Raw genomic sequence first — 26,463 nt, forward strand, 5'->3', positions numbered from 1 at the left:
ATATAATCTCAGTACAGAGTACTAAAATGACCGACCTCAAAAGTACGTTGAATTACATCTATTTGCCAAGTTTTATTGAAATATCCCCTAGTTCGCCACTATACAGGACTTGACACAGGAAATAATAAAAATCGGTTCTCAATACTCAAAGTATATTGAGAGAGAAAAACGCCTTGAGAATAGCAAAACCAACCATTAAAATAATTGCTCCTTAAGTAAAATTTAGGCGCTATTTATAAAAATGAATGTTCATGTGTGATCAGCCACCCTTAGAGTTGGATAATTTTCTTCAAAATGAAATGGGACCATTATGGAGGTACCCTCTTTCCAACAAAAAAAGAATCATGAAAATCGGTTCACAAATACCGGAGTTATCGCTTAAAATACATAGAAAAAAAAGAAAAAAGACATACACTCGAATTGAGAACCTCCTCCTTTTTTAAAGTCGGTTAAAAATAATGTAACTTTGATAACGTGTTCGTAGTTTAAATTATAAATCTAGTTGTTATAAATAGATGAAATTGAAAAAAAATTGTTTTATCTTGACACACCGTTCTTAGGTTTTTTGCGATTGTTACACATAAGAAATAAAACCTTTTTTTTACGTTATTGAAACGGTCGTTGAAATTCAGATAGCTCTAACGTAAAGGAGTATTTTAAATGGTTTTTACCACCAATACACGTTTCTCACAAATGCGAATGTAACATTGTCTATTACGTTTTCACGCCTAAATCGCCGAACCAATTTTGATGAATTTTAATACAGAGACTAGATACCATAATTTTTCCTATTTCTACTGCAAAGCAGCACCGCGCTCCAGTTTAAAAGGCAAGGAGTCAAAGCTTATTGTCGACACAGGAGACTAAAGAAGTTACGTCCCAGTGTTGGTAATGCATTTGCTTTATTAATTTTTTTTATGCTAGCAAGTGATGGGACGAATAGTCGTGCGCATGTTGGTAAACGACATGTCGACCTATAACAGTGGCAGCGCCACTCTGAGCTTTAAATTGCAAATGGAAGGGCATTGGGTAATGCTCACATTACTTCATGGCGGCAGAAATAATTATGATAACAGTACTTAGTAGCAGTAGAGCTCGTTGTAAAAGAGTTCGTTCAGGGAAGTATTGCCATCTTACCTAAACAACATTGTAACAACCTATACAAGATGGTAATTATACAAAATTATTTATAGACTCAAACTGAGACTCGAGTCTTAAAGTACAGCTTAACCGTATGTTTTGTTTTGTTGATCTGGCTTATCGTATGTAAGGAAGCATTATGACATTCTGAATAAATCAACGTCGTAAATTAATAATGCCTTCTATTTTGCACTTCCAAAGAATATTTTTGTTACATTTTATTTAAAAACTTTTGCAGTCAATTGGTAATAACTACATAAGAGCAATGCATTTACTTTCGTTCAATTAATATTACGTACCGTAACAAGCCGTGGGAGGATAATGGTTTTACCTACCGCCTCTCAAGCAGAGGTCGTGATTCCGAATTCGGGCTCACATCTCTGACTTTATGGAAACTTGCACGTCGTAGAAGATTCAGGACCCTCGGGAAACGTGAAAGTTCCCCAATTAAATTTGAAGTTTTTTCATTTAGTTTGCCACCTTTCCCCATGAATGATTTTTGAGGTGGGTTTTTTTGGTACTCTGTACAGTTTTTATTTGGAAACTGTAACCCAACATATCTGTGTTACGTCATACCCATCTCTCATGATAGTCGCAGAAGCCATGGGTTTCCCCTTGCTACGGCCGATGCCCATTTTTTCTTTCTTTCTATTTATTATAATGGAGTACTGCGCTCAATTTTTTTATATGATTTAATCAACTGGTATGGAAATGACTTTGAAATTAGATTTTCGACATCTGAACTAACGCCAGAGGCATTAATGGTCGGTGGTGGGGGAATGCTCCACTTCTTTTAGCAAAAAGGTCATTAGCATGTAGATGGCGCGACGCCATTAAGGTTGTGAAACAATTATTGCTGTTCCTTTGCAATTCTCAATTTTAGAATACCTGCCAGTTATTCAACGTATTTTGATTCTATTTTCACTTTCCATTTATCTATTGTACAGTGCTAATCAAAAATATTTCATTTTCAATACATGTGAAGTAATTTTTATTATGGCGTATATTACCGTTTGTTTATTATAACACAGTCTAGTATTACCTACATAATGACCTTCAGTCCCAGGTTATTTCGGGAAGCGGTCGGGTGTCGCGTACCCAAGGGCTCTATCTATCCAGCTGTTCAAGGGGATAAAGATTTTATAAGGCTTGCTATATTAGTAACATAATCGACTAACAAAAGAAATAGGAATAAAGAGTGTATGCAATGAAAACTTTAAATAAATTAAAACAAACCCTCGATCTTCGATTCAGCGTATTCCAAAAAGTCAATAAATTCAACCTGTAAAACTATAGTTCTGTCCTAATTTTAGTAACAGTAGAACTCCTTGTGAAAGAGTTCGATCAAGGAAATGCTGCCACTTTACCTATTTCTGCCCCCAAGCAGTAATGTGAGTATTACTCCGTCCCGGTTACAGAGGTAAAATTACAGGCACACGAGACTTTTCAACTTATGCCTCATGGTCACCATTGCGATTTAAGGCTCTGAGCGGTACAGTAACTATTAAGGACAGGCGGCTTACGACAACCAAGTGCACGAAATGTTCGTCCCATCGCTTTATGAAAAATAATTTCCTAATAAAGTAAGTTACACAAAAAAAATTGTACATCAGCAACATACCTTACAATGTTAGTTAAGAGTCGATACTACCTCAGCTAGAATTCAAATTTTTCCCGTAGTAAATCGGTTCTATTGCACGGGTCGAGCAGTAGGAACACTGGCTTTTACAGATTTTGTTTTTACAAACGAAATTAAAGCTGTTTGAAAAAAGTATATGGCATTATATATAGTTCAATTGATATAAAAAAAAATCATAGGTATATTTAAAGTACCTATTGAATACATCGGTTTTCTTGTAAAAGAAGGATGGCGAAAGCTGCCCCAATAACGACGAAGAGACGTGCATGGGCTTTGCTAGTATAATTTTGCGTTTTAGTTTATACCATCAATATATTTTTGTATATTTTTAGAAGTCGGGAATAAACAAATTGTAAAACATTGTATTTTAAAATAAATGCAAGAACACAACGCAATTGGTTCGATCATAGATTATAAATGACCTTCCCACTGCCGTCACAGCCGGCCTCTCCGTACTGTTTGCAGATGACACAACAGTTATAGTGCGCGCACGTACGAACAGCTGGGAGAGAGAATCCATGAAGGGTGTGAGCAGCTCCAGAGGTGGTTTTCATCGAATGGGTTGCTGCTGAATGTTGCTAAATCCAACATCACGGTTTTCTCGGGTCGAGGTCTCACAGTTCCTCCGTGTGTAGCAAGCAATCCGATGCTGATATGCAATGAGAGTAGGTTCCTTGGCTTCGCTCTGGACTCGAACCTTAACTGGAAATGCCATGTTGACAGACTGTGTGATACACTGAGTGGTGCAGTCTTTGCGTTGCGTAAACTGAAATTGCTCATTTCTGAGTCTGCATTAAGACAGGTCTATTTTGCACATTTCCACTCGCTGATGTCGTACGGTTCATTCATATGGGGTCACGGATGCCAATAGAGTCATGCTAATGCAAAAACGTGCCGTACGCGTATTGGTTAGGGTAAAACACAGACATTCCTGCAGAAATCTCTTTGTAGCGCAACGCATAATGACACACTACTCACTCTACATATACGAAATTATAATGTACCTTAGAAATAATCTTTCTTCGTTTGGTACTGTAAATGTTTCTGGCATCCCACTTCGCCGTATCGGTCATTTGAGAACAGTCCCCCGACGCATGGCACTTGCAGAGAAAAACACGCGTGTCGTCAGACCTACTTATATGAGCGTTTACCCGCTACTCTCAGACTTGAACCATCTGACGAAAGCCGGCTGAAGGACCTTTTCTTGAAAAATCCTTTATACTCTGTAAATGAATTTATGGACTTAAAATTGTAACGAATTGAGTATTTTCTATTTTTATTCTAATTTTTACCGCATTAACATGCTCTTGTATAATTCTTATCAACTTATGACTATCCTTGATGGAGAATGATATTTGATATGTAATTTAATGACGACAATATTATATAATGAATTGTTAATTTTCTATTTATGTTGTATTTTCTCATAATTTCCATTTTTGTCTGACGATCTCAATATAATTTCTTATACTTTGACATGTAGTGCAATTTATACTGTAATATTATAATTGAGAAATAAATGAATCTGAATCTGATTAGGTAACGTTCTTGTACGAACGTATATAATAATAGTAAGTATAAGCATGATTGAATGTTTACCTACCCGAAGTATTGGTTATTTTATAGTACACACATAAAACATTAAAACTATGAAATACCTAATGAAATAATCAATTAAACAGTAATCACATAAAGCAAGAAATAAAACACAATGTGACAAAAATATTTAGACAATATTTAAATGAGAGATAATGAAAGTTGCAAAGGAACGTTTTGACAAGAGACCTCTTGCCAATTTCAATGTCACATTGATATTGAGAAATAAAATAAATATTCATTTTATAATACAGATTCCTACTTTACTGGGAAAAGAACATCATAAAACAGAGAGATCTTTAAACAGCTGAGCCCCGTTCGTACAAATAACGAAATAACGATACCACTGATTGACATTTATAGACACACAGACAAGGGCAGAATTTTAACTCGTGATAGAGGGCTCCTAGTGGAAGACTTCGTCCAGGGAAGTACCTTATCTATTTCTACCGCCAAGCAGTAATGCTCACATTACTGCGTATCGATTCTGAAGGGTAAGGGTGCTGGTGAAATCACAGGCACAAGTATGTAGCTTACAATTGTGCTGCAAAAAAGCTAGTTACATACTTTGATTCACAATTTTAGTTTTGAAGTTGTAGGGGACGACTTGGCGGGCAATTTTGTGCAGTTTCACATTGGTTTATTGGTGTTACAGAAAATTCCAAATAAATTATTTTTTGTACATATTGTGAACTTATGAATGTATACCTTAATACGGTGGGTAGTGAAAGCGCTAAAGCAAACTATTGGAACGAACTTTATCACTATTTTAACGATCAGATTTACAGGATAAACTATTTTTTTCCAAAATTTTAGCGTGACTGTAAAATGTCTACAAAACTTTAATTATCATGTACAATTTAATACATAACGTTGACCACTAGGGCTATGTATCTCTAAAGTAATTTTAGAAACTGATATAGTTGAAAAACTATCGGAATAATAATATTATACCGAAAACTAATTCGGCAAGAAGTCATACCGCAACGCAAGATATTCAATATCTTGCAAACATTACACTACCTTAAGAAAGTACTTTAAAATATCCTCTGTTTATTTTGGATTTATTTATAATACACAGTATATAACCTTGCACGTATCATGCTACGATAGTGTTGTATTAGAGTTTGTAGACGCAGTTCTATCGATACAGCAATGCCTCATTTTGAACATCTCTAGGAACTTGTTATTATTTCATATCAATATATATATGAACATCCCTCCGATGCACGGGCGAGGACCCAGCTGTAAGACAGATGTTAGGAGAGGGTTTCAATAAAGTCGACCTCGTTGGATTAAATCTAGAACAAAATAAGGAATGTATGAAAATATGTAAATTTATCTACCACAAACATTCACAACATATAAAAGAGTTTCTTAAAGAAATTATTAGTAAAGTAAAGTAAAGTAAAGTATTTATTGCTTCCATGTGTTACATAGGTCTTAAAATTTACATACATAGTGTCAACATGACCCTGTTAGGGCGCCGCAATTAAAAGTATAATAAGAAAATAAAAATAAAACATAAATGAAACATAATAAGAACTTAACAATTTTTTCCAAGACAATTTATATAACTAACAAAATGTAAAAACTAGTAATTAAAACAATAATTGAAAAGGAATTATATTAATTAATTATACTTCAAAAAACTCTTTTAAACTGTAATAACATTTTTTTATCAAATGTGCTCTAAGCTGTTTATTAAATAAATTAGTCTGCGATTTGGATGAAATTGTATTGGGGAGTTTATTGAAAATTTTTATTGCCATTACAAATGGTCCTGAGCTGTGCATATTTAATTTCGAGCTAGGTAGCGCAAGTCTATTTCCATGTCTGAGGTTCATCGGCTGAGTGTATGTGTCTTTTGCTCTGGTGAATAAGTGTATGTTATTGTTAACAAATTTGCATATTTCTAAAATGTATAATGATGGTACAGTTAAAGTATTTAATTTAATGAAATGTGGCCTGCAGCTGTCCAATGGGTCGGCGTTTACCAGTATTCTTATACATTTTTTTTGCAGAGTGAACAAGCGCAAAGCATCTGTGCTATTGCCCCACAAAACTACACCATAGCTCAGCCAAGCATGAGCATAAGCAGCAGTTGCTGTTTTTATGTCCGTGGTTCTCTTCAGTTGCAGCAATGCATAACTAAATCTACTGAGTTTTCCTGAGATATTATTAATGTGTTGTTTCCAGTTTATATTTGTGTCAATTGTTATTCCAAGTAAGTTAAAAGTATTCACTGTTTCTATTGGAGTGTTATTCATTGTAAAATTTATATGCGTGGAGTGGAGTGGAGTCTTTTGATGTGGTCGGAAATGTATTAATTTTGTTTTAGTATAATTGATTATTAGATTGTGGTCATTGAGCCAGCTATTGACATTGTGAAGTATATTATTAATATTGATTTTCATATCTTTTTCATCTGTACATGAAAAAACCACCGACAGGTCATCTGCAAACAAAATACTTGTCGAGTCCAGCGCTTTGGGTAGGTCATTAATGTATATTAGGAACAATATGCACCCAATCACGCTTCCCTGTGGTATAGACTGGGTAACGTTAACCACATGCGATCTTACATTAGATATGACACCAGAATTGGGGTTATGGTGTTCAATCTCAACGCACTGAACGCCACCTGTAAGGTATGACTTAAACCACTCAAATGCCGTACCTCTCACACCAATGCCGTAAAGTTTTTGCAACAATATTTTGTGAGACACTCTGTCATATGCCTTGCTCATATCCAAAAGAATACCTACAATTATAAAATCGTATGAAAAACTATTGTACCAAAACAGTCTTTGGTACTTTTGTTGTCTATCAAAATAAAGAAATATACACTAGAGCATAAAAGGAAATATAGTGGTTCAGTTTGTAGTAAAAAGTATTAATTAATTTTAATATTCCTTACTTATTCACACATAACACAAAAATAGTTATCATTTAACAGAACGCTACGCCTCTGAAAACATTTGATTAGTTTTTTATTTAATTATGTAGAATTTATTTAAGAGTTAAATGAGCTGTGAGAGCTTTTTCTATAGTAACTGAACATTGATGGCGACATGTAAAGTAAATATGGCGGGAAGTCGGCCAATGGTCGCAAGCTGAAAACCGGCAAATGAAGCGACAACGTTTTTCTTATGATACCAAGGTTACATTGGGAAGCCCATAGTAATAAACTGGAGAAATTAGATTATAAATAAAGATGCCTATAGGTATTATTGGACAAATATAATATAATAATATATAATAATAACGCACAGACTCAACATAGCCCCGCACCCTGTGTCGCGGGTGTCATGGACACATATAGACAACCACCAATTACACCCAAACTCACGAGAGATATAAATGTAGACTATACAAATATTTCTCCCGGACCGGGAATCGAACCTGCGTGGCAGTCCAGCATGGTAACCATTCGGCCACATAGGCAGTTTTGTATTGTGAATATAGGTTTATATAGGTAAATAAATAGAAATGTACTTTGAAATATATCGATAACTCAGAAATCTGTTATCGCTACAGCATTACTCGCCGCAAGCTTTAAAATATATCTCATCTGCCTCAGGAACACGTAGACGGCGAATTTTCGAAAGCAATAGATACAGCAGCCAGCTCTTGAAATGTATTTTTATACGAAAAGGAACTTTTCTAGCATTTGAATGTAAGGATTATATAATAATAAAAGTATTATAAGCAGCGATAGATGTTTGAACTTCTCATAAAAATCAATCTCCAGGAATTTCTGGTACACATGGTTAAATATGTCAGCTAATTATTGAAAATGGATCGCAATTCATCGAAGTGATGTTATTTTTTTATCAAACGTTCTTATATTTTTTATACTTAATTTTTGGCACTGACTATACTCCAAAAAAAAAATTTATGTTTAAGCGAATCACCGGAGGAGAAGCGAGAAAAACTGTTTTACTAGATCAAATGGTTTAGGTATTTACTATTAAATTACGGTCTCACAAAAAAATGTACGATACACCTAAGGATATTGTCTAAAGAATGAGCTGAGAATAATATGTTACTATTTATATAGGATAGGATGTACTTTACTTGATCATATAAAATCCTGAAAACAGGCTAAAATGAATGTCTAAAACGAATTATTTAAGAATAAGATATGTAACTTTGCACATATTTTTTATATGGAGATGTTTCTCTTTAAGTACTACAGAGAACCTGCTAAATTTTGGTTTTCAACTGAAGCCCTATAGTTATTAAATTCACATTGATCCCTAAATTTGAAAATTGCCCAGCGGTTTAACGACATGTCGCGCCACCCGTTGCCACCAGTCGCCATTGGGCGCTTGTCGACGACGGATCTGTGTGAAATTTTCTCCGCCTGTTCTTATTTAATAGTCCTAGGTTCGATTCCCGGGCCGGGAGAAATATTTGTATGGCCTACATTTATTTCTCTCGTGAGTTTGGGTGTAATTTGTATTTGTCTATGTCTGTGTCCATGGCACCCGCGACGCAGGGTTTCCCTAGTGCGGGGCTATGTTGAGTGTGTGCGTTATTATTAAAAGATATAAATATATATTTATATATATATATATATATATATATATATATATAATTTTCAGCGCGTGGGTTGCGGGACGCAAGGGGCGGTCCCCTACACCTCACCTCCTAAAATCTGGGCTCGCTTGGAAATACCTCGCCGGTTGTTATTATAAACATATTGGATAGGATTGTCATACCTAGTGTCATACGTCATAATTATCATTAACAATTTTTGTATGACTTATGAATCCTACACGACTAAGCCGCTTGGTACGTTAATTGTATCATGTAGGGACATTGTGTCGAGATGTAACACTGCGACATTTATACACATCTAGAAGTCAACGTATGTCACCAGAAAATTACTATATAATATAAAACACTAAAAAGCTATTTAATGTTAAATAAAACAACAAAGATCCTACAACAAGTACATAAAAAAATTCGTGAGGTCAGCTGGTAACTATTTAATATGTTTAAAAAAACTAATGTATGCATAGCATTTTCAAAAAAGCACGGAAATCGGACAAATCGTAAGAAAAAGTCGACCACAAACATATATTACAACATATATTAATAAATATTTGGTGAACTTTATTTAACGATGCGCAGCGAGCGAAGCAAGATAAGCTTTCTTGGTATTCACAAAATTTTCACAATCACGAACGCAATTACTCGGCTGTTTCTCTTCGGATATGCATAAAATTTTAAACTAGCACAAAAAAATCCAATTCTCCAGGTCATAATGAAGCCCAAGTTTTGAATTTCGAATATGTGACCTGAGATACGTTTTAGATGAGTTTCAAGGACATCATGGGAAAATGTGTAAAACTGTGAAAGTAGAATAATATTTGCCCGCAGAGTCCAAAGTCCGAGTCGGAGAACATTCAAAACTTTTAGAGGAACAAAACTGCCGTATTATAGGTACTAAGCTCGCTAAGATAAACTGTAACTAATACTTAACCTTTAGCAAAGAACGCATGACAGCAAACGATTTATTAACAACCATTTTCTAGGATATAATTAATTTCCAGATGAGTGATACCGATGCTTCTTCTTGGTCCAGCAAGGATTTTCATTCATGTAATTATTTACTTATAATTGTTTTCTTGTGGCATACAAATAACAATAAAGTTTTATAATGTTTATACGAGTACGTAACAAAAGAAATTTTAGTATAATTTGTTTTCATAATGGTGGTATAATTATTTGATAACGAATAGGAACTGAAAGCCTATCTATGAATACACCTATGAGTCTCAAGAGTAAACAAATTAATAAAACCCGTTTCTATATACCCTATATCTATTGACAAATTGACCCTAAAAGAGTTTCTTTGAAATACAAAACAAATTCATACTTCTGGAATTTTAAAAAACTAATACTGAATAAAACTACAACAAATGTACATATACTAAGTACATTTTAAATATTGTATTGCCTTTGGAGAAGAAAATAAACGCCTCCAAGCAAAACTACAAAGCGTAACCAACCAACTGTGTGGGCTTTATAATGGTTGTATAACAGTGTCTACATGCTGTATAGCTGTTTCCTTAGACCGCTTTCAGCGTAGTGTGCGATCAAGTCCTCTTCACAATAACAATGCTTGTGCAAATATAATAACGGCGATAAGATTTTGCTGTATACTCTGGAAGTATATTCATTTAGTTCGTCCAATTTCATAAAAAAATTTTTAGGATTATAATGCTGGTTATTTACACGTTTATTTGTAACAAAAATAACATTACTCATTATGTTACGTATTAAAATATTAAATATTGGCGTTCTAAAGTTCTGTACAAACGGCTTGCATTGTTCAATGAATGGACTAGAAGATGGCGGAGTTCGAAACTGTGTCATTTAGGATGAAAAAAAAATGTAAGAATTTATAAATACAGTGAACCAGGTGACTTATCTTGTTGGTAACTATTTGGTAGTTCAGCCCGGGAATATACTATGGCTTCCTCAGATTTAGTATAACCGTAACAGCTGTATATTAGAAGCAATAGAGCTCCTTGTAAATGAGTTCATCCAGGGAAGTAATGCCACCTTATCCATTTCCGCCGCGAAGCAAAATTCTCACTTTTTCAAACTTGTTTTTCATATTTTATTTTTCAAAATCAAACTTTTTTACCATAGTGACAGGCTCCTTAAACATCATCTACGGTCTTCGCTTAATTCCCACATCATCTAATCTATATAGTGAAGATAAGAAATTGTTACATACCCCCAAATCTGAATTGCAATCCAAACTATAAGAAACATCCCTTCTTTCGGCTCCGTTCCGTACATACTCCGTCAAGATATGGTATATATCCTCCACTATGTGACATTCAGTGCAATTGGGGGATTGGACCTTTCTAAGGGTACTTAAATGGTTGGTGGAATTACAGGCACATGGGACTTGTCAACTTATGTCTCATAGTGACGGGTAGTGGCAATGTCCCTCAGATCTTTGCGATTTAAAGCTCTGAGTAGCTCTGCAACTGTTTTTGGTGTGGGCGTGTCGCTTGCCACAAGGCGTGCAACGTTATTCATCCCGCAGCTTGGTGTCATAAAAAAGGTAATCGTCATTCTGAACGAATGCGAACGATAGCAAGGCTCAATACATAAGTTAAAGTAAATTAAAATACAATAACTACCGATTTTCACCTTTACTTCTACACAATAACGCCAGAGCACATAATGCCGAGCAGTAAATCTCTACCTGACAGGAGTTGCAGGTTAAAGCTTTTTCGCCAAACTGTATACTTACCTAACTTAGTCTTTATCTTCTTTCACATTAAACACAATTTAGATAATTATTTACAAAGAAAACAATTTAATTCCCGTGAAGGCGTCGAAAATGAGTTCTAAGACTTTGTAAATTCCCACTCCCTTCTATTGTACCGCAAATTAACAAATGAGCTTCCAGCAAAATCTTATTTTCTTAAACATTTTGTGTTAAAATAGCCGTATAGAGAACGGCAATTTCGTATTACATCCCCCGTATTCAATTAAAATTAAGAAACTTTGAAACCTATTGATCCAATGTTTATTTTCTTATGAATATTTTCAGTCATTGCCAAGGAAATTACAGTAATGTCGACATAAAGTTTAGAATAAAAAAATACTGTTTAATTGAGGAACATTTATCACTAGTAATCTACTTTATACGATAGGTTGGTTGTACAACAAATCATCCCTCCTGGTGAAACAAGCTTAACTACAAAAAAATGTCACGCCATACAATTTGAAAAAATAATTCAAAATTTCGATCTTTGTATTAATAATTATTTAAGAGCTCTTCAAATCAAAGCAGTGTGTAAATTTTACAAATGTAAATTAAGTCCGAGTTCCACCAGATTTACGAAATGGTGAAAGCGGATTGAATACTTATGAATTACTTCTTTTTTTAATTCTATTTTTTTCAAGTGACGGGACAAACAAGTCGTGCGCCTGGTAGTATAAGCGACACGTTCATCCTATTCATACAATTGCAGTGTCACAGAGCTTTAAATCGCAAAGATCTGAAAGACATTGCCATCACCCGGAGACATAAGTTGACAAGTCCCTTCCTGCCTGTAATTTAGAATAAAATAGAATAGAATAGACATTTATTGCAACGCCACAACACATAGATACAAAAAAAAAGTATTGATACCACTTAGACAAGCAAAACAAAACAAAAAGACGTAATTAACAATATTAAAATAAAATAAAATAAGACAATAACAAACAAAGAGCAAAACAGAAGAATACTAAATATAACAACTATAAATGTTGTACTGTCATGTGTGTACGCAAAAGGACTTCAGTCAGCTTATGTCACAGCCGCAATTCACTGTGGCGCTGGTTTTCAATGAGCCCTGAGCTGAGATGAGTGTCGGACGTATGTGTCGCAAAATAAAATATAAAATAAACTAAAATAAACTGCTTAAATAATTGCGTATGTGTTCTTTGTACGTTGTCTTAATGCTGTGTTATATTATAGCACTATTTCACCAGCACCCTTACCCTTCAAAACCGAAATACAGTGAAGATCACATTACTGCTTGGCGCCAGAAATAGGCAAGTTGGCAGTATTTCCCTAGATGAATTCTTTCACAAGGAGCTCTATAGCTAAAAATGACTCTGTAAATTTGACTGGCACTAATTTATATGTTCAATTAATACACCAATTACAAACGCTGACGTTTTAGTATGTAGTTTAAGTAAGCAATATCGTAAGGTCGTACATTTAAGGTGTCTGTAAATCCGGAACACTGCAATGCTGCTTCGCTGTTTACCATTGCCGTACCTATTTCTATAGGTACAGCAATGGTACCTCTCCAGGCGGCTTTGGTTTAGACAGAAACCGCACCCTACGAGTAATATTCCTCTGTGCCAATATTAGTAAACACGAATAATCCCGGAGCTTGGTATTCATATGCACGTACACAATTCATGCGGCTCCTACTACATATTAGGAGTGTACTTACTGAATATTATTTATTAGTTATCCTTCTGAGGCCCCTTGTACATCAAAATGTACGCATTATGTGTGAAGTGATTCAGACTCAGACAATATTATTCGTATGATCATTTAAACGTCCAGTGTACATTATAATGATAAACTCGCATTCAAATTTAGCGCTATATTCTATATATATGACCATAGGGTATCTCAAAAAATACGTGGGTCTGAATGTATATTGAGCGTTTAGCCGTATTAGAGTGAAACAAGTAGGGTAACTTCGTACAAAATGACTACGCAGCTTATATGTCTACTGCCGAGTGCCGTGTCTAAACACACACATTAGCATAATAATGAAAGGCGTTTTGGGACGACCAGTGTTATGCAACGCTAGTGCATTGCTAGATTATGCAAATGTGTACGTCCGTACGATAATTTGGAAATTTGAGAAAAATTATTATTTAAAAAAAAATATTATTTTGTAGTGCATTACAGTGTGTTTTTATATCGAATTTAAGCAAATAAGTGTTAAATGAATTGTTTAGCGTGTAACAATAAAATAAACCTAGGAGAGGTATTAGCCTGTGCTACCTGTAAGGGATGTTATCATTATAAGTGTATAAATATGACGTTGAACACCTATACTGCCAATAAACATAACATGACTGGCTATGCCCTTGTTGTGTAATGGCTACGAGACGTGTTCGTGTATGTGATGAGACATCAACCCGTAGACAGTTCAAGCAGCTCCCAGTCGAGGCTGACATATCTTGCAACAACTTAGCTTCCGGCTGCATCGCAACTAATGATGGTGAGGAATCGAAAAGCACCCGTGAAGTAAATATTTCTCAAGTTTTAAAGGAGCTGCGAGCATTCAGGAACGATTTTGTTGGCATGAAGTCAGATATTCAAAGAGTGACTGATAGCATTCAGGAAATTAATAAAAAATTTAGTGAAATGGAATCTCGTTTCAGTGTCATTGAGGATAGGTTAATAATAAATGAAAACAAAACGGCGTTGATTCCTAAATTAAAACAAGGCCTAGACTCAGCTAAAGAATCGATATTAGAAAATGAGTTACAGCAACGGGACCAACTAGCTAGGATGAACAACGTCGAGATATCCGGGATACCTATTGCTGCTGGTGAGAACCTCTCAACGCTAATACGGGCCATTTCTAATAAGGTTGGTTACTCACTAGACGGCCGTGACATCGATGGTGTCACGCGTGTACGGAGGTTCGAAGCGAGCAGTGTGTCTGCAGAATCAAGCGTCTCACGTCCGCCGGCCATCATTGTAAAATTCGCTCGGCGGCTGTGTAAGGATAAATTCCTAGCAGCAGTGCGCTCGCGATGCGGCCTAACTACTGCCGATGTCGATCTTTCGGGTCCCTCTCAAAACGTGTATGTGTCGGATCACCTCACTCCTCGAAACAAACAATTATTCAAGCGTGCCAGACAGATCAAAACCGACTTGAATTATTCTTATTTATGGGTTAGAGACTGTAAGATATTGATGCGCAAAAACGAGAGGTCTAATGTTGTCGTCATCAGGAATGATGCCGACATATCCAAGTTAAAATGACTTCTAAACAATTTTTTTATATTTTTAATAATTAAACAGTGGCTTTTTCATTTTTTTACCAATGTAGATAGATCTATACGTTCGTTTCTTATGCAAATTATATGTTTTAACTGTATCTGTTATTTTACGTTAAGTGACGTGGTAACTATTTTTTCTGTTTGTGTACAATGCACTCTTTTTCTAAAATATTTACATTTAATCCTATTACGAAATTACTTCTTGCTACAATATATAAATAAAATTGCATATTATAATTTAATTACTTCTAATTACTTAATGAATTTTAATGGTCTCATGGCGAATAATAAATACGTGTTTATATTAATTAACTATTATGGATCCGACAACTAAACATCTGTTAGGTTATTATCAGAATGCAAGGGGTTTACGTACGAAATCCCACGACTTTCTATCCCAGATAGCTATAACGGACTACGATTTTGTATGTGTGACTGAAACCTGGTTAACACCTGATTTTTACGATCGAGAGTAAAAATCAAAATTTGAAAGTAGGTACTTTGTGTTTCGCTGTGACCGCTCGCACGAGTAGAGCGGTGCGATGCGTGGCGGTGGAGTCATGGTTGCAGTGCGTACTACATTGATGCCGCTGCGACGGAACTGGCCGACGCCACCGCGCGCTGCTTCCGACTGCATTTGGCTATCCATACCCCTGAATATAGGTAGTAGTAATAGATGTTTAAACATCGCCTGTGTTTACATACCACATGGGCCAGGCTACCGTGACGCGCTGAAAGCATTTTTAATTGTGCTAGCGATATATTTAATAGTCGGCCAAATGATATATTTTTAATTGTGGGTGATTTTAATGTTTCTGAAGCGGTTTGGCAGGAGACTCGCACTTTCAGCAAATTACTACAAAAAGGTGGTGACTATGCTGTAAGATCGTTGAGAGATTTTTTAGCGTTCACTAATCTACAACAGTTTAATGGTGCTTATAATACCAATAACAGAATCTTGGACCTAGTGATGAGTAATATTAACTGCAATGTCACGAGTTGCTGTCAACCGTTAACCCAAGAGGATATCCATCATAAGTCAATAGAAATTTGTTTGAATATTGATAACTTTAAGTCTTTCAATTCAGTACCCACCTATAATTATTGTGCAGCAGATTTTCTTTCTATTAATGAGGAACTTACAAACATAGACTGGCCTGAAATATTTAAAGCTTTAAGCTTAGAGGAATGTATTTCGAAATTTTACTGCATTTTAAGGAATTGTATTACAAAGTTTGTTCCTCGAAAGATTATCAGATCTTCGCAGTCCTTTCCTGTATGGCATACTAAGCCCTTAAGAAAACTTTTGAATGAAAAAAGAAAATATCACAAACTGTGGAAGTTGTATGGGAATCCCTTGGATTATCAAAGTTTCAGTGCTCTGAGAAAAAGAACCAATCGCATGGAAACCGAATGTTACAACAATTATATACAGTATATAGAAAATAAAATTCAAACAAACTCTAAGTATTTCTGGACCTATGTCAAAGCTATTAAGGCTAATAATGGGCTACCGCAAACGATGACCTTTAACGGGAAATGTAGTAGCGATGGAGCAAATTTGTGAATTCTTTAATGAACACTTTCATTCGGTTTTCGTAAATAATACTAGCTAATCGCTGCTTAATCAATGGGATGCTCCTGTAAACACAGTTTTGGATATTGGTTCCGTCAAGATTCACCTTAAGTTGGTAAACAAATATTAAAAAAAAATTAACGTCAACAAGGGTGTGAGGCCGGATGGGATACATCCTCTGTTAATTAGCAAGTGTGCTGATGCGCTGACTTATCCCCTCACTCATATTTTCAAATTATCTTTTAGCAGTGGTTGCGTGCCTCAAGTCTGGAAGTTTGCTTGGATAACGCCTATACCTAAGGGTAACGTGTGTGAGGATGTCACTAATTATCGGCCGATTTCCAAACTGTGCCATTTCGCCAAGATACAGGAAAGGATTGTTACTGATCAACTGTTTAGGGTTGTGCAGCGCGTCATTATTCTGAACCAACATGGCTTTTGTAGAAAGCGTGGTGTGGATAGCAATTTGTTAACTTTTACGGAGCTTCTACTGTCAGCAATGGTTGAAAACGCACAAGTAGATGCTATATATACAAATTTTGCGAAAGCATTTGATAAAATTTGTCATAACACACTACTTTTTAAGCTCTGGCAGCTCGGAATTCACGGTGACTTGTTCCAATGGATACGTTCATACGTGGAAAACCGTAGTCAGGCTGTTACACTCTGTGGTTACCGTTCTATATACAAGAATATACCCTCTGGAGTGCCTCAAGGATCTCATTTGGGACCTTTATTATTTATTATTTATATCAATGATCTGACAAAGTCCATAAGTCATTCAAACGTGCTACTATATGCGGATGATACAAAGTTATACAGAGTTGTAAAGGAAACAAATGATGCTGCGTTACTGTAAAGCGATTTAAATGATTTTGTTGATTTTTGTAACAGTAACAATTTATTTCTGAATGCAGATAAATGTTTTACCATTTCTTTTACAAGGAAAAGAAACCCAATAACGTACCATTATAAAATTTGTGGACAGGATCTGAATCGCGTAAGTGAGATTAGAGACCTGGGTGTGGTAATAGACTCCAAACTTTCATTTATCCCCCAAATAGACAAGATTGTTAATAGGTCATACAAATTTTTGGGTTTTATATTACGCGTAGGAAAACCATTTAAAAACGCTTCTATCTATAAACTATTATTCAACAGTTACGTGCGAAGTCGGCTGGAATTTGCAAGTCCAGTTTGGAATCCGTATCAGCAGGTTCATCAAAATAAAATTGAAAATTTGCAACGAAAATTTGTTAAATCTTTGGATTATAGAATCGGTCACCAGCACACAGATTAGGACTCATCCCTTACATTCCATAAAATTAACACCTTGAAACAACGTCGCGAGATCGCTGACGTCACGTACTTGTTTAAAATATTACATAACATGGTTGATGTCCCTTTCCTATTGGGACAAATTTATTTTCGTGTACCTTATAAGCAAGAAAGAACAAGTCGTAAAAAAACCACTATTTGCCATTAAACCAAGTAAGACCTGGTATGGAAGTAATAGTTTTATAAAGAGAGCATGTACCTTATATAATAGCAAATTAATGAGTATAGAAATATTTGATAAGTCGCTATTAAGATTTAAAAACCACATCACTGAACTTATACAAAATAAAACTAATATACTATGGATAAATAATGTTCAAACCGTTTTTGTGATTTTTTTTAGTTGTCTATTATGATTCATATTATTGTCTGAAATGAAATTTATCTTATTAATATTTAGATTTTATTATGTTTATAGTAATTAATTAATTGTAATATAATTAGTTAACTATTGTGCTTACCTTAAGTGGAAACCATGTTTTCGTATGTTCTTTCCAATGTAAGTCTTTCCGGGGTTCTCGCATGCCGTGATAGCAATATTATTATTGTAAGTAATATATTATGTATATAATAAAAAATTGGAAATAGCTGAACTGGTTCACTGATGGATTGCAAAGACTATACTTCTTTTTATTTAACATTTTTTTTTCTCACTCAATGCATTGTTAATAATTATTTTTCAATTCAATTACGACTTGTGTTCCGTTACGTAATGACACGACCAGTCCTGAGCGCAGCGAGTTACCTCTGTGTGCACTCTTGCAGTGTTCGAAAGACGAAATACGCATATTGCTGAATATGTTTGTTCTGTTCCGTTGTTCCTGTGCACGAGTTCTTTGTGTTGTATGTGTTATGTCTATATGTCGGTGGCTATATCTATTCATAACTTGAAATTGTTTATCATAGACCACATACATACTTTTATTTCTTCCGTGTTGTTTATTGTGTATCAGATTGTCTGTTTACCTACTTTTTGTTTTATTTAATGTATATTTAGGGGACTATGGGTTTATTTATAAGTTAATTTTAAAATATGTATTTTTTTATATGCGTGTAACTGTTTGTCCCTCAATAAATAAGAAAAAAAAAATGTTTTCATAATGTAACCGTAACCTTTAATTTTGCAAACATACTTTTAGTAACAATGCTAGCTATATACAGACACGCTCTATATCTCTTGCTCCATTAGTATTTGGGTCGATTCGACATAATATACCGTTAGAGGTAACGATATAAGTCGAATCGGCCCAAATAATATTTCGTGAACTATAACAATATCAATAAAATCAATTGCCTACACACTAAATAACACTATCGGTTATATTGAAGACTGGGCGTTCTAAATTCAGCGGGACCACTCCTGGAATGGCCAGACGGTTGAGGAACCTACATAGTTCTATTCTATCGAATCCCATCCAATATTGAATCCAGAAAATATCGACGTTATACTATCGGTATAGATTCGATATCGATATAGATACATTTTCATAGAATAATAACAATGTTATCGATACTTGGATCGCAATATTGATTCACGTCGACATCTTTACAGATGAGCTAAGGCAGCAGGCACAATGCTCCGACGATGGTCTTGTAGTCCGTATGGCGGCGTCCACGACGACGACGCCGGTTTCCTGTGTCACTCTACATTGATATAGGTAATAATAATAATGATGATACATATATATATACGGTGGACTAGCGTTAAACGGCGGATTCCCATCTGATCCCCTAAAATCGATCCCCTGGTGGATCCGTTTTATTTTATATTATTTTCTACTCCCATCGGATACCCTATACGTGAGATCAAGATTAAATATTAATATTTTATTCCCACCAGATAGTACAAGGGTATCTTTGCTATCTATACAAGCTTTGGTATCTATACAAGCTTATTTTTGGTAGGTACTGTAGAGTCAACAAGAAGTTGATTTGAGGGTTGTACTGTATTTTATTTACTTTATTAGAAATGAACTACATTAACTGTACTTTAACGGTCAAGGTCTTGAAAAATACCAAAATGCAATTTGAGCAAAAAATATCACGTGGTGCACAAAGTTCATCAATTCAAAACTACAAAGAAAAACTTACATTTTAAATATTACTTAAGACTAAAATTTTGTTATTTGTGATTTGCAATGTGTCAATATTAATCAATCTAATCAATAGCAATCCGCGCGTTGCAGCGCAATGCCGCCCTACGGCCAGTCGGTGGCAAAACATGCGGCTATGGGCCATGCAAAATGTAACTTTGTGACCGTGTGACCTCCTTACACCGTCATCTCACCTCTTTGTATCGCCTCTCTCAGCTTGTATCCTATCATTTTTTATTTTACATGTATTTAAATTTTAAATTTGAATTGTTCCATCTTCCTTCACTTTCTCATTTTGTTTTCGTACCACGGTCACTCCCAGCTCGACCGCCACAACAGTCGGAGCTGTTTCAAATTCCATTTACTAAAATCTTATTTTCGATTCTTTACCAAGTTATAATACAAAACATATAATACAACAGTCGGAGCAAAAGAATTATCAAAAATTTGCTGCAATAATTTTTCGACCAAAAATTAAGCCATAAACCCGGATGTACTGGCGTCGCCATTGAAACCCTGGCTATTACACGAATATAAAGATTTGTACAGATACTTTCTGGTGCTTTCTGGCGCTTTTCAACATAGCAACAATAACGTATATTTCTTTGAAATGTAGGCAGCGGCTGAGCTGCTTCGAGTTGTGTAGCATGAACTTTAGAGGTAGATTACGTGTCCTGGCTGCGGCAATTTGTAGCGACATTAGTATCTTGTATTCTATGTTATTTATATAGTTTATCGTTGAAGTAATCAATATGCAAATAATCATGCTTTTTCATTTGCAACATTTTATTTACTGTTTTATCGTTGTAAACCATTTTCCAAATTATTTAACCTATATATTTTACTTTCTATCACCATCATCCTCGTTAACACTTTCACTTTTAATCAAGTAAGATGGTGGACAATCGTAAGCCGGTCTTAAATTATTAAACAGAGCAAAGAAATGTTAAAAACAAAGTAGAGTTACTTTGTTCGAATAAAAATTTCCATTGCATTATAACTTTTTCCTCGAAAAAGTTTTATTTCACTTACTGCCATTTTACCATAGCTTAAAAGAAAACTACCTTCTGAAATATCTGGAATTGAACATAATGAAATCACCGTCTCACAATCATGTCGCTTGTTGGGCGTAAAATGATTTGTCTCGCACCAATCAGGAAAATTTGACGTCGCCGCGTCACGTCGCTTCGCAAACTCAATCAATTAGATATAGGCCTCACGGAGAGAATCAAGGATCAGATTTGCACTTAAATCGATTTTTACTAACATTTCGGCTCTGATTTTAGCGTAGTCTCAGATTCTTCTGTTTGTCATTTGGCTCAACCCCAATTGCATCTGCTCGAACTGAGCCAGGTTTGATGACCATTGGTCTATTTTACTCCTAGTTGAGAAATTGAACTATTATTCCTGCAAAAGGTAATTTAACTATTTTCCAACAGATTCTCTCTTTTTATAATAATCCGTAGTCACCGTTTTACAACTAGCCATATTCCATAGCGAATCAAAAGATTTGGTGGCACCTACCTCTGTCACACAGTTGAGAAATGGAACTCCCTTCTAAGGCACATATTCCCGCCGTCTTACGATATGGGGTCCTTCAGGGGGCTCGCAGGAGCCAACAAATGACAGAGCTCTTTGAACTCAATAACGATTTTGCAGTATACTACTATAACTGATATCCCTACTAAAACATACGTGATTACGATTGTTTTACACTAGCAAAGCGTTTACAAATCAAGCTGAATAAATAAAAAATAATAATAATAAAAAATAAAGTTAAGAAATATAGATAACAAAATAAAATTTATAAACACTGCGCACAGTATGCGACCCACCCTACACAATATCAGTGCTCGACAGGTAGTTCACGATCAGAAGAATCCCGTGACGGATCACATACTGTTTGTCAAACAATATATCTAAATTCCTATACTGGATGAGAAATACATTGAGGAGTGTGATCGCGTGCAAAGTAGGTGCGTTGTCACTGTCGGCGAAAAGGCGATGCGGCCTGCGCGCGCGCCCAGGTAGCTCGACGGCACTCCGACGAGGCCTATGCGCAAACAAATAACAGTACTCTAAACTTCCCAAAAGTGTTTCAAGGTGCTCACTGATTTGCTCGAATTTTTGACATTCGACACGTGTGATCGAACAAAGCGAATAAATTTATAAGCAACAGACGATCGACATCGTAAATTTTGTCGATCAACATGGTGTGATGTGATGTGATGTGCGAGTGATCAGACAAAATCGAGTAAATGTGTTACAAACTGACGATCTATATCGTATTTTTGTAGATTGTTACGTGTCGATCGTCAAAGAATCGAGGAGATCTATAGGCTCCTTTAAATAGCAGCTTTTCAAAACTGAAAGACTTGGTTCATGTATTCTTACATTTAGAAGATAAATAAAATATTTCACCTTTGAACAATTAAGGCGCATCCGTCATTTTCGTTAAGTTACACGAGCTATAAGACGACTAAAATTTTAGCAATTTGATCTACTTGTACCTCATTCAATCGCAATTGTTAACTCTGACCTCTATTGCAGACCTCCTGGTGAAACCTTGCCAAGTTTCTATTATATCATCGCAACGCAGACAATAAAACGCCTTTAACATGAATTCCACGGAAGCGAGTCTCGATGTTAACCGGTCAACTCCAATAGTTTCAATTGGCACAACTTTTATCACACAATGGTAAGTAATGACCTTTCTACAGTCATAATTTATATAGATGACATATCTATGACAAGCAAAGTAGTAAATTATTTGACTTGAAAATTTAATAAGTAACGTGTCAATTCTTTGAGTTCTGTTTTCGTTTTTTTTTTTGTCGTTTTCGTTTCGTATGCACGCTACTGTATTTTTAGCAGCAGTAGAAAGAGTTCGTCCAAGGCAAATATTGCCACCTTACCTATCTATTTCTGCCACCAAGCAGTAATGCTCACATTACCGTATTCCGGTTCGGAAGGATATGGATGCTGGTCAAATTACAGGCACTTGAGACTTGTTATCTTATGTCTCTGAGAGACGGGCACATTGGGAGTGCCTACCCACTACTGAATACTTCTAATATCCCTAGTTTATGACCAAGTAACTGGCGTGGTTGCACATTATTATTACATATACAATGTATAGTATATTTAGTAGCAGTAGAGCTCCTTGTGAAAGAGTTCGTCCAGGGTAGTACTGCCACCTTATATATTTCTGCCGCCAAGCAGTAATGTCAGCATTACTGCACTCCGGTTTTGAAAAGTAAGGGCGCTGGTAAAATTACAGGCAGATGGGAATTATCAACTTATGTCTCAGGGTGAAGGGCTCAGTGGCAGTGCCCCTCAGATCTTTGCGATTTAATGCTCTGAGTGGCACTGCAACTGTAACAGGCGTGTAGTTTACGATCAGACTCAAGACTTATTTTGTCTCGTCATTTGATATTATAAAAAAAATATATACACAATCCTCAATGAATGACTTCTCTATAAATCTCTCTGTCCCAGTCTTTTTTAGCGAAAAAGTACTTAACAGTCAATCAATTATGCAAGGGGCCCGCTGACAGTTTCAGCAGCGCGAGGGCTGAGAGGTGAACCCAACCTTCATTTACCTGTGTAAAAATTACATTGACACATGGACATGCAGGACTGATGCTTGAAATAAACAAACGTTGCTGTTACAATGTTCATGGCGATACGTTAAGACCGGTAAAGTTGTACTCCTGATAATGAATATTACAAGTCTTCATAATTAAAGTTAAAGATAAATTTATACTGTATAATCTTACTTACCTTAACTACTACCGCTTTACTTCACCTAAATATATTTATTTATTTAATCAAACTCACTTACATTTACAGTTACACGAACCTTGCAAGATACACCCGTATCAATTTAATAATAACGCGTACACAGTCATAGCCTCGCACTAGGGAAACTCTGTATGGCGGGTGCCATGGACACACACATAGACAACCAAAAATTACACACTCACGACAGAACTTTCAATTTCATTAAATTAATTATATTTCAAGACTACACTCATTCTAACAATTATACGATAGATGTAAACCTAGCAATGCTTTCAAAGTAAGCGCCTGCTGTGGATAGAAATATATTTTCCGAGTCGACGAAAATATCAGAAATATGGTATATGCACAATATGTTTATGTAGTCAAGAGCCCTAAAAAAAGGATTCATTGGATCTCCCCGTTTAAGCGTATTAAATAGAGGCCTGCAGCGTGATCTGAGGTTTTGTTTTGGGATCTTGGGGATAAGGAATGGGATGGGATGCTAGTAGGATTGGGTTATGCGCACTCCCTTGCAATAATCTGTAGATATTTCACCATATTCTATCATCCCCAACACAAAGGGCGTGAGATTCATGTAGGGGCAGTATCCATAAGACTTTCTCTGAATGACATGAATCTTATTGAATAAATCTCTTATTTACATAATATGCGCCAGACTATTGCAAACAATGAATTAGTTGTATGGTTCTGTATAACTTTAATTAATGTTAACAATACATGTTAATCTAGATGATACCTAAACTACGTAAAATTGTTTACTTGTATCTTTGGTATTCAAATCGGTTATTTTGTTCTATAACAATCATTTATTGTAATAAAACGTGAATACTTAATTACATTAGCTAGCACCTTAACTATTATTAATATTACGTAATAACAGATATTAAATTTTCAGTGTCTTTGTAGTTTAATTGTGTACTTAGTTTTTCAAGCTTTTTTTTTGTATATCAAGCGACAAGACGAACACGTTGTGCAACTAGTGCCATGCGACACGTCTATTCGTAACAGTGGCAACTCAGAATTTTAAATCGGAAACCCGAGGGGCACAGCCACGGCACCCGTCACCTTGAGACGTAAGCTGACAAATCTTATGTGCCTGTAATTTCACCAGCACCCTTACCTTTTATAACCGGAATGCAGTATTGCTTTAATTACTGCTTGACAGCAGAAACATATATAGTGGCAGAACGTTCCTGAACGAATTTTTCTTTAGTAGCGGTAGAGCTTCTTGTGAAAGAGTTTGTCCAGTGAAGTGAAGACCTTACCCATTTCTGCCACCAAGCAGTAATATGACCATTACTACATTCTGGTTTTGAAGACTAAAGGTGCTGGTGAAATTACAGGCACATGGGACTTGTCAACTTACGTCTCAGGGTAACGGGCCCAGGGGAGTGCATGAGGGGCATCTTTGCGATTTAAAGCTCTGAATGGCACTGCAACTGTTATAAACAGGCGTGTCGCTTGCAACCATACACACGACTTGTTCGTTCCATCATTTTGTATCATAAAAAATAACTCTTTTAAAACAAGCTCCAGTGTTACCAAAGTGTAACGCCACAGCAAAATTTAGGGAAAACTATGAAATTTTGTCCACTTTTTGAAACTTGACATTGAGTTCTAAGTAAATGTAGTGTACCGTATAAGGTATACCAGCTTACTCAGACAACAGAGCTCTCAATCTGAAATTTGGCAGATTATAATTAAGCTCACGCGAATTTACCATTTATCGTAACATATTATTTTCGCAGGAAACTTCAAAAACTGAAGCAACGGACCTGTACGTCGGGGTCGTACCATGAATGTATCGAAGGATATGTAACGGCCAATGGCACCAACTTTAGTGATGTCTACTATTTCAATAACTCCTTAGATAATATTCTCTCTGCTAATGGTGGATTGGTGAGTGACACTTCTTATACATTGAAAAGAAATATTTTATATCACAGTTGATTTTGAAGTATTTCTACCACATCAACGGAAACTTGAAATTCCGGTATTATAAAATGTTTCCAGCGATGTTAAACATCGTCTTTAACAATAACATGTGATTTTAAAAGTAATAATGTCAGGGGCATACTTTCACATTCAATAAGATCATTGTATTCATTTTCTTTGAAGTCCTAATTTAATTGTTGTACTACTGTGAGAATTCTTCTTTTTATGCGCAGTATTAGACTATGTACTGAATTAATAAATACTTACGTAAATAAACATTAGCTTGATATTGGTATTTTAATAATGTATCTACTTCAATTTAAATACAAATGTAAAAGCATGCACTGTGGCTATAAAATACAATTCAAGCAGTGTAGATATTTTGCTTTTTAATTTCTTGTGCTTTTTTGGAGACATTATTTTGGTTTTTAAAGTATGTAATACTGCATTCAAATACTTTTAAAGTTGCTTTCTTAATCTGGGAATCTAACCGACCAAATGTGAAAATAATCTGCATTGTTATGATGCCAAACAAGGATTAAGTAAAACAGTATCTGAATTTGTGTAGTTTTCATGGTGTCGCCATCTCTGAAGTCCCGGGTTCGATCCCCGGCCGGGTCAGTGTAGAAACTAACTTTTCTATGTTGTCTCGGGTCTGGGTATTTGTGGTACCGTCGTTGTTTCCGATTTCCATAACACAAGTGTTTTAGCTACTTCCTTTAGGATCAGAGTAACGTATGTGATGTTGTCTAATATTTATTTATTTGTTTATTATA

The 26,463-nt window shown here is 35.5% G+C and overlaps 2 protein-coding genes across 2 annotated transcripts in view; both read left to right on the top strand.

Moving 5' to 3' along the window:
• The window catches only part of LOC113231986 (muscarinic acetylcholine receptor M4), a 52,503-nt gene that overhangs the window by 19,730 nt on the left and 6,310 nt on the right, over positions 1-26,463 (top strand). The window contains exons 2-4 of the mRNA XM_026466599.1: positions 19,408-19,513; positions 22,499-22,646; positions 25,501-25,651. Coding sequence (XP_026322384.1) covers positions 22,567-22,646; positions 25,501-25,651 — 231 coding nt within the window. The 5' untranslated portion in view covers positions 19,408-19,513; positions 22,499-22,566. The remainder of the gene's footprint in view (positions 1-19,407; positions 19,514-22,498; positions 22,647-25,500; positions 25,652-26,463) is intronic.
• LOC113231894 lies at positions 14,028-14,924 on the top strand. Its single transcript, XM_026466435.1, has one exon. The coding sequence runs from the start codon at positions 14,028-14,030 to the stop codon at positions 14,922-14,924; it is 897 nt and encodes a 298-aa protein (XP_026322220.1).

Source organism: Hyposmocoma kahamanoa, unplaced genomic scaffold, assembly GCF_003589595.1.
Source record: "Hyposmocoma kahamanoa isolate Upper Pololo Valley unplaced genomic scaffold, ASM358959v1 66, whole genome shotgun sequence".
Lineage (NCBI taxonomy): Eukaryota > Metazoa > Arthropoda > Insecta > Lepidoptera > Cosmopterigidae > Hyposmocoma > Hyposmocoma kahamanoa.

Bases quoted from the DNA above. Each gene is read 5' to 3' on its own strand.
- LOC113231894 (XM_026466435.1), top strand. From the start codon at position 14,028: ATGGCTACGAGACGTGTTCGTGTATGTGATGAGACATCAACCCGTAGA.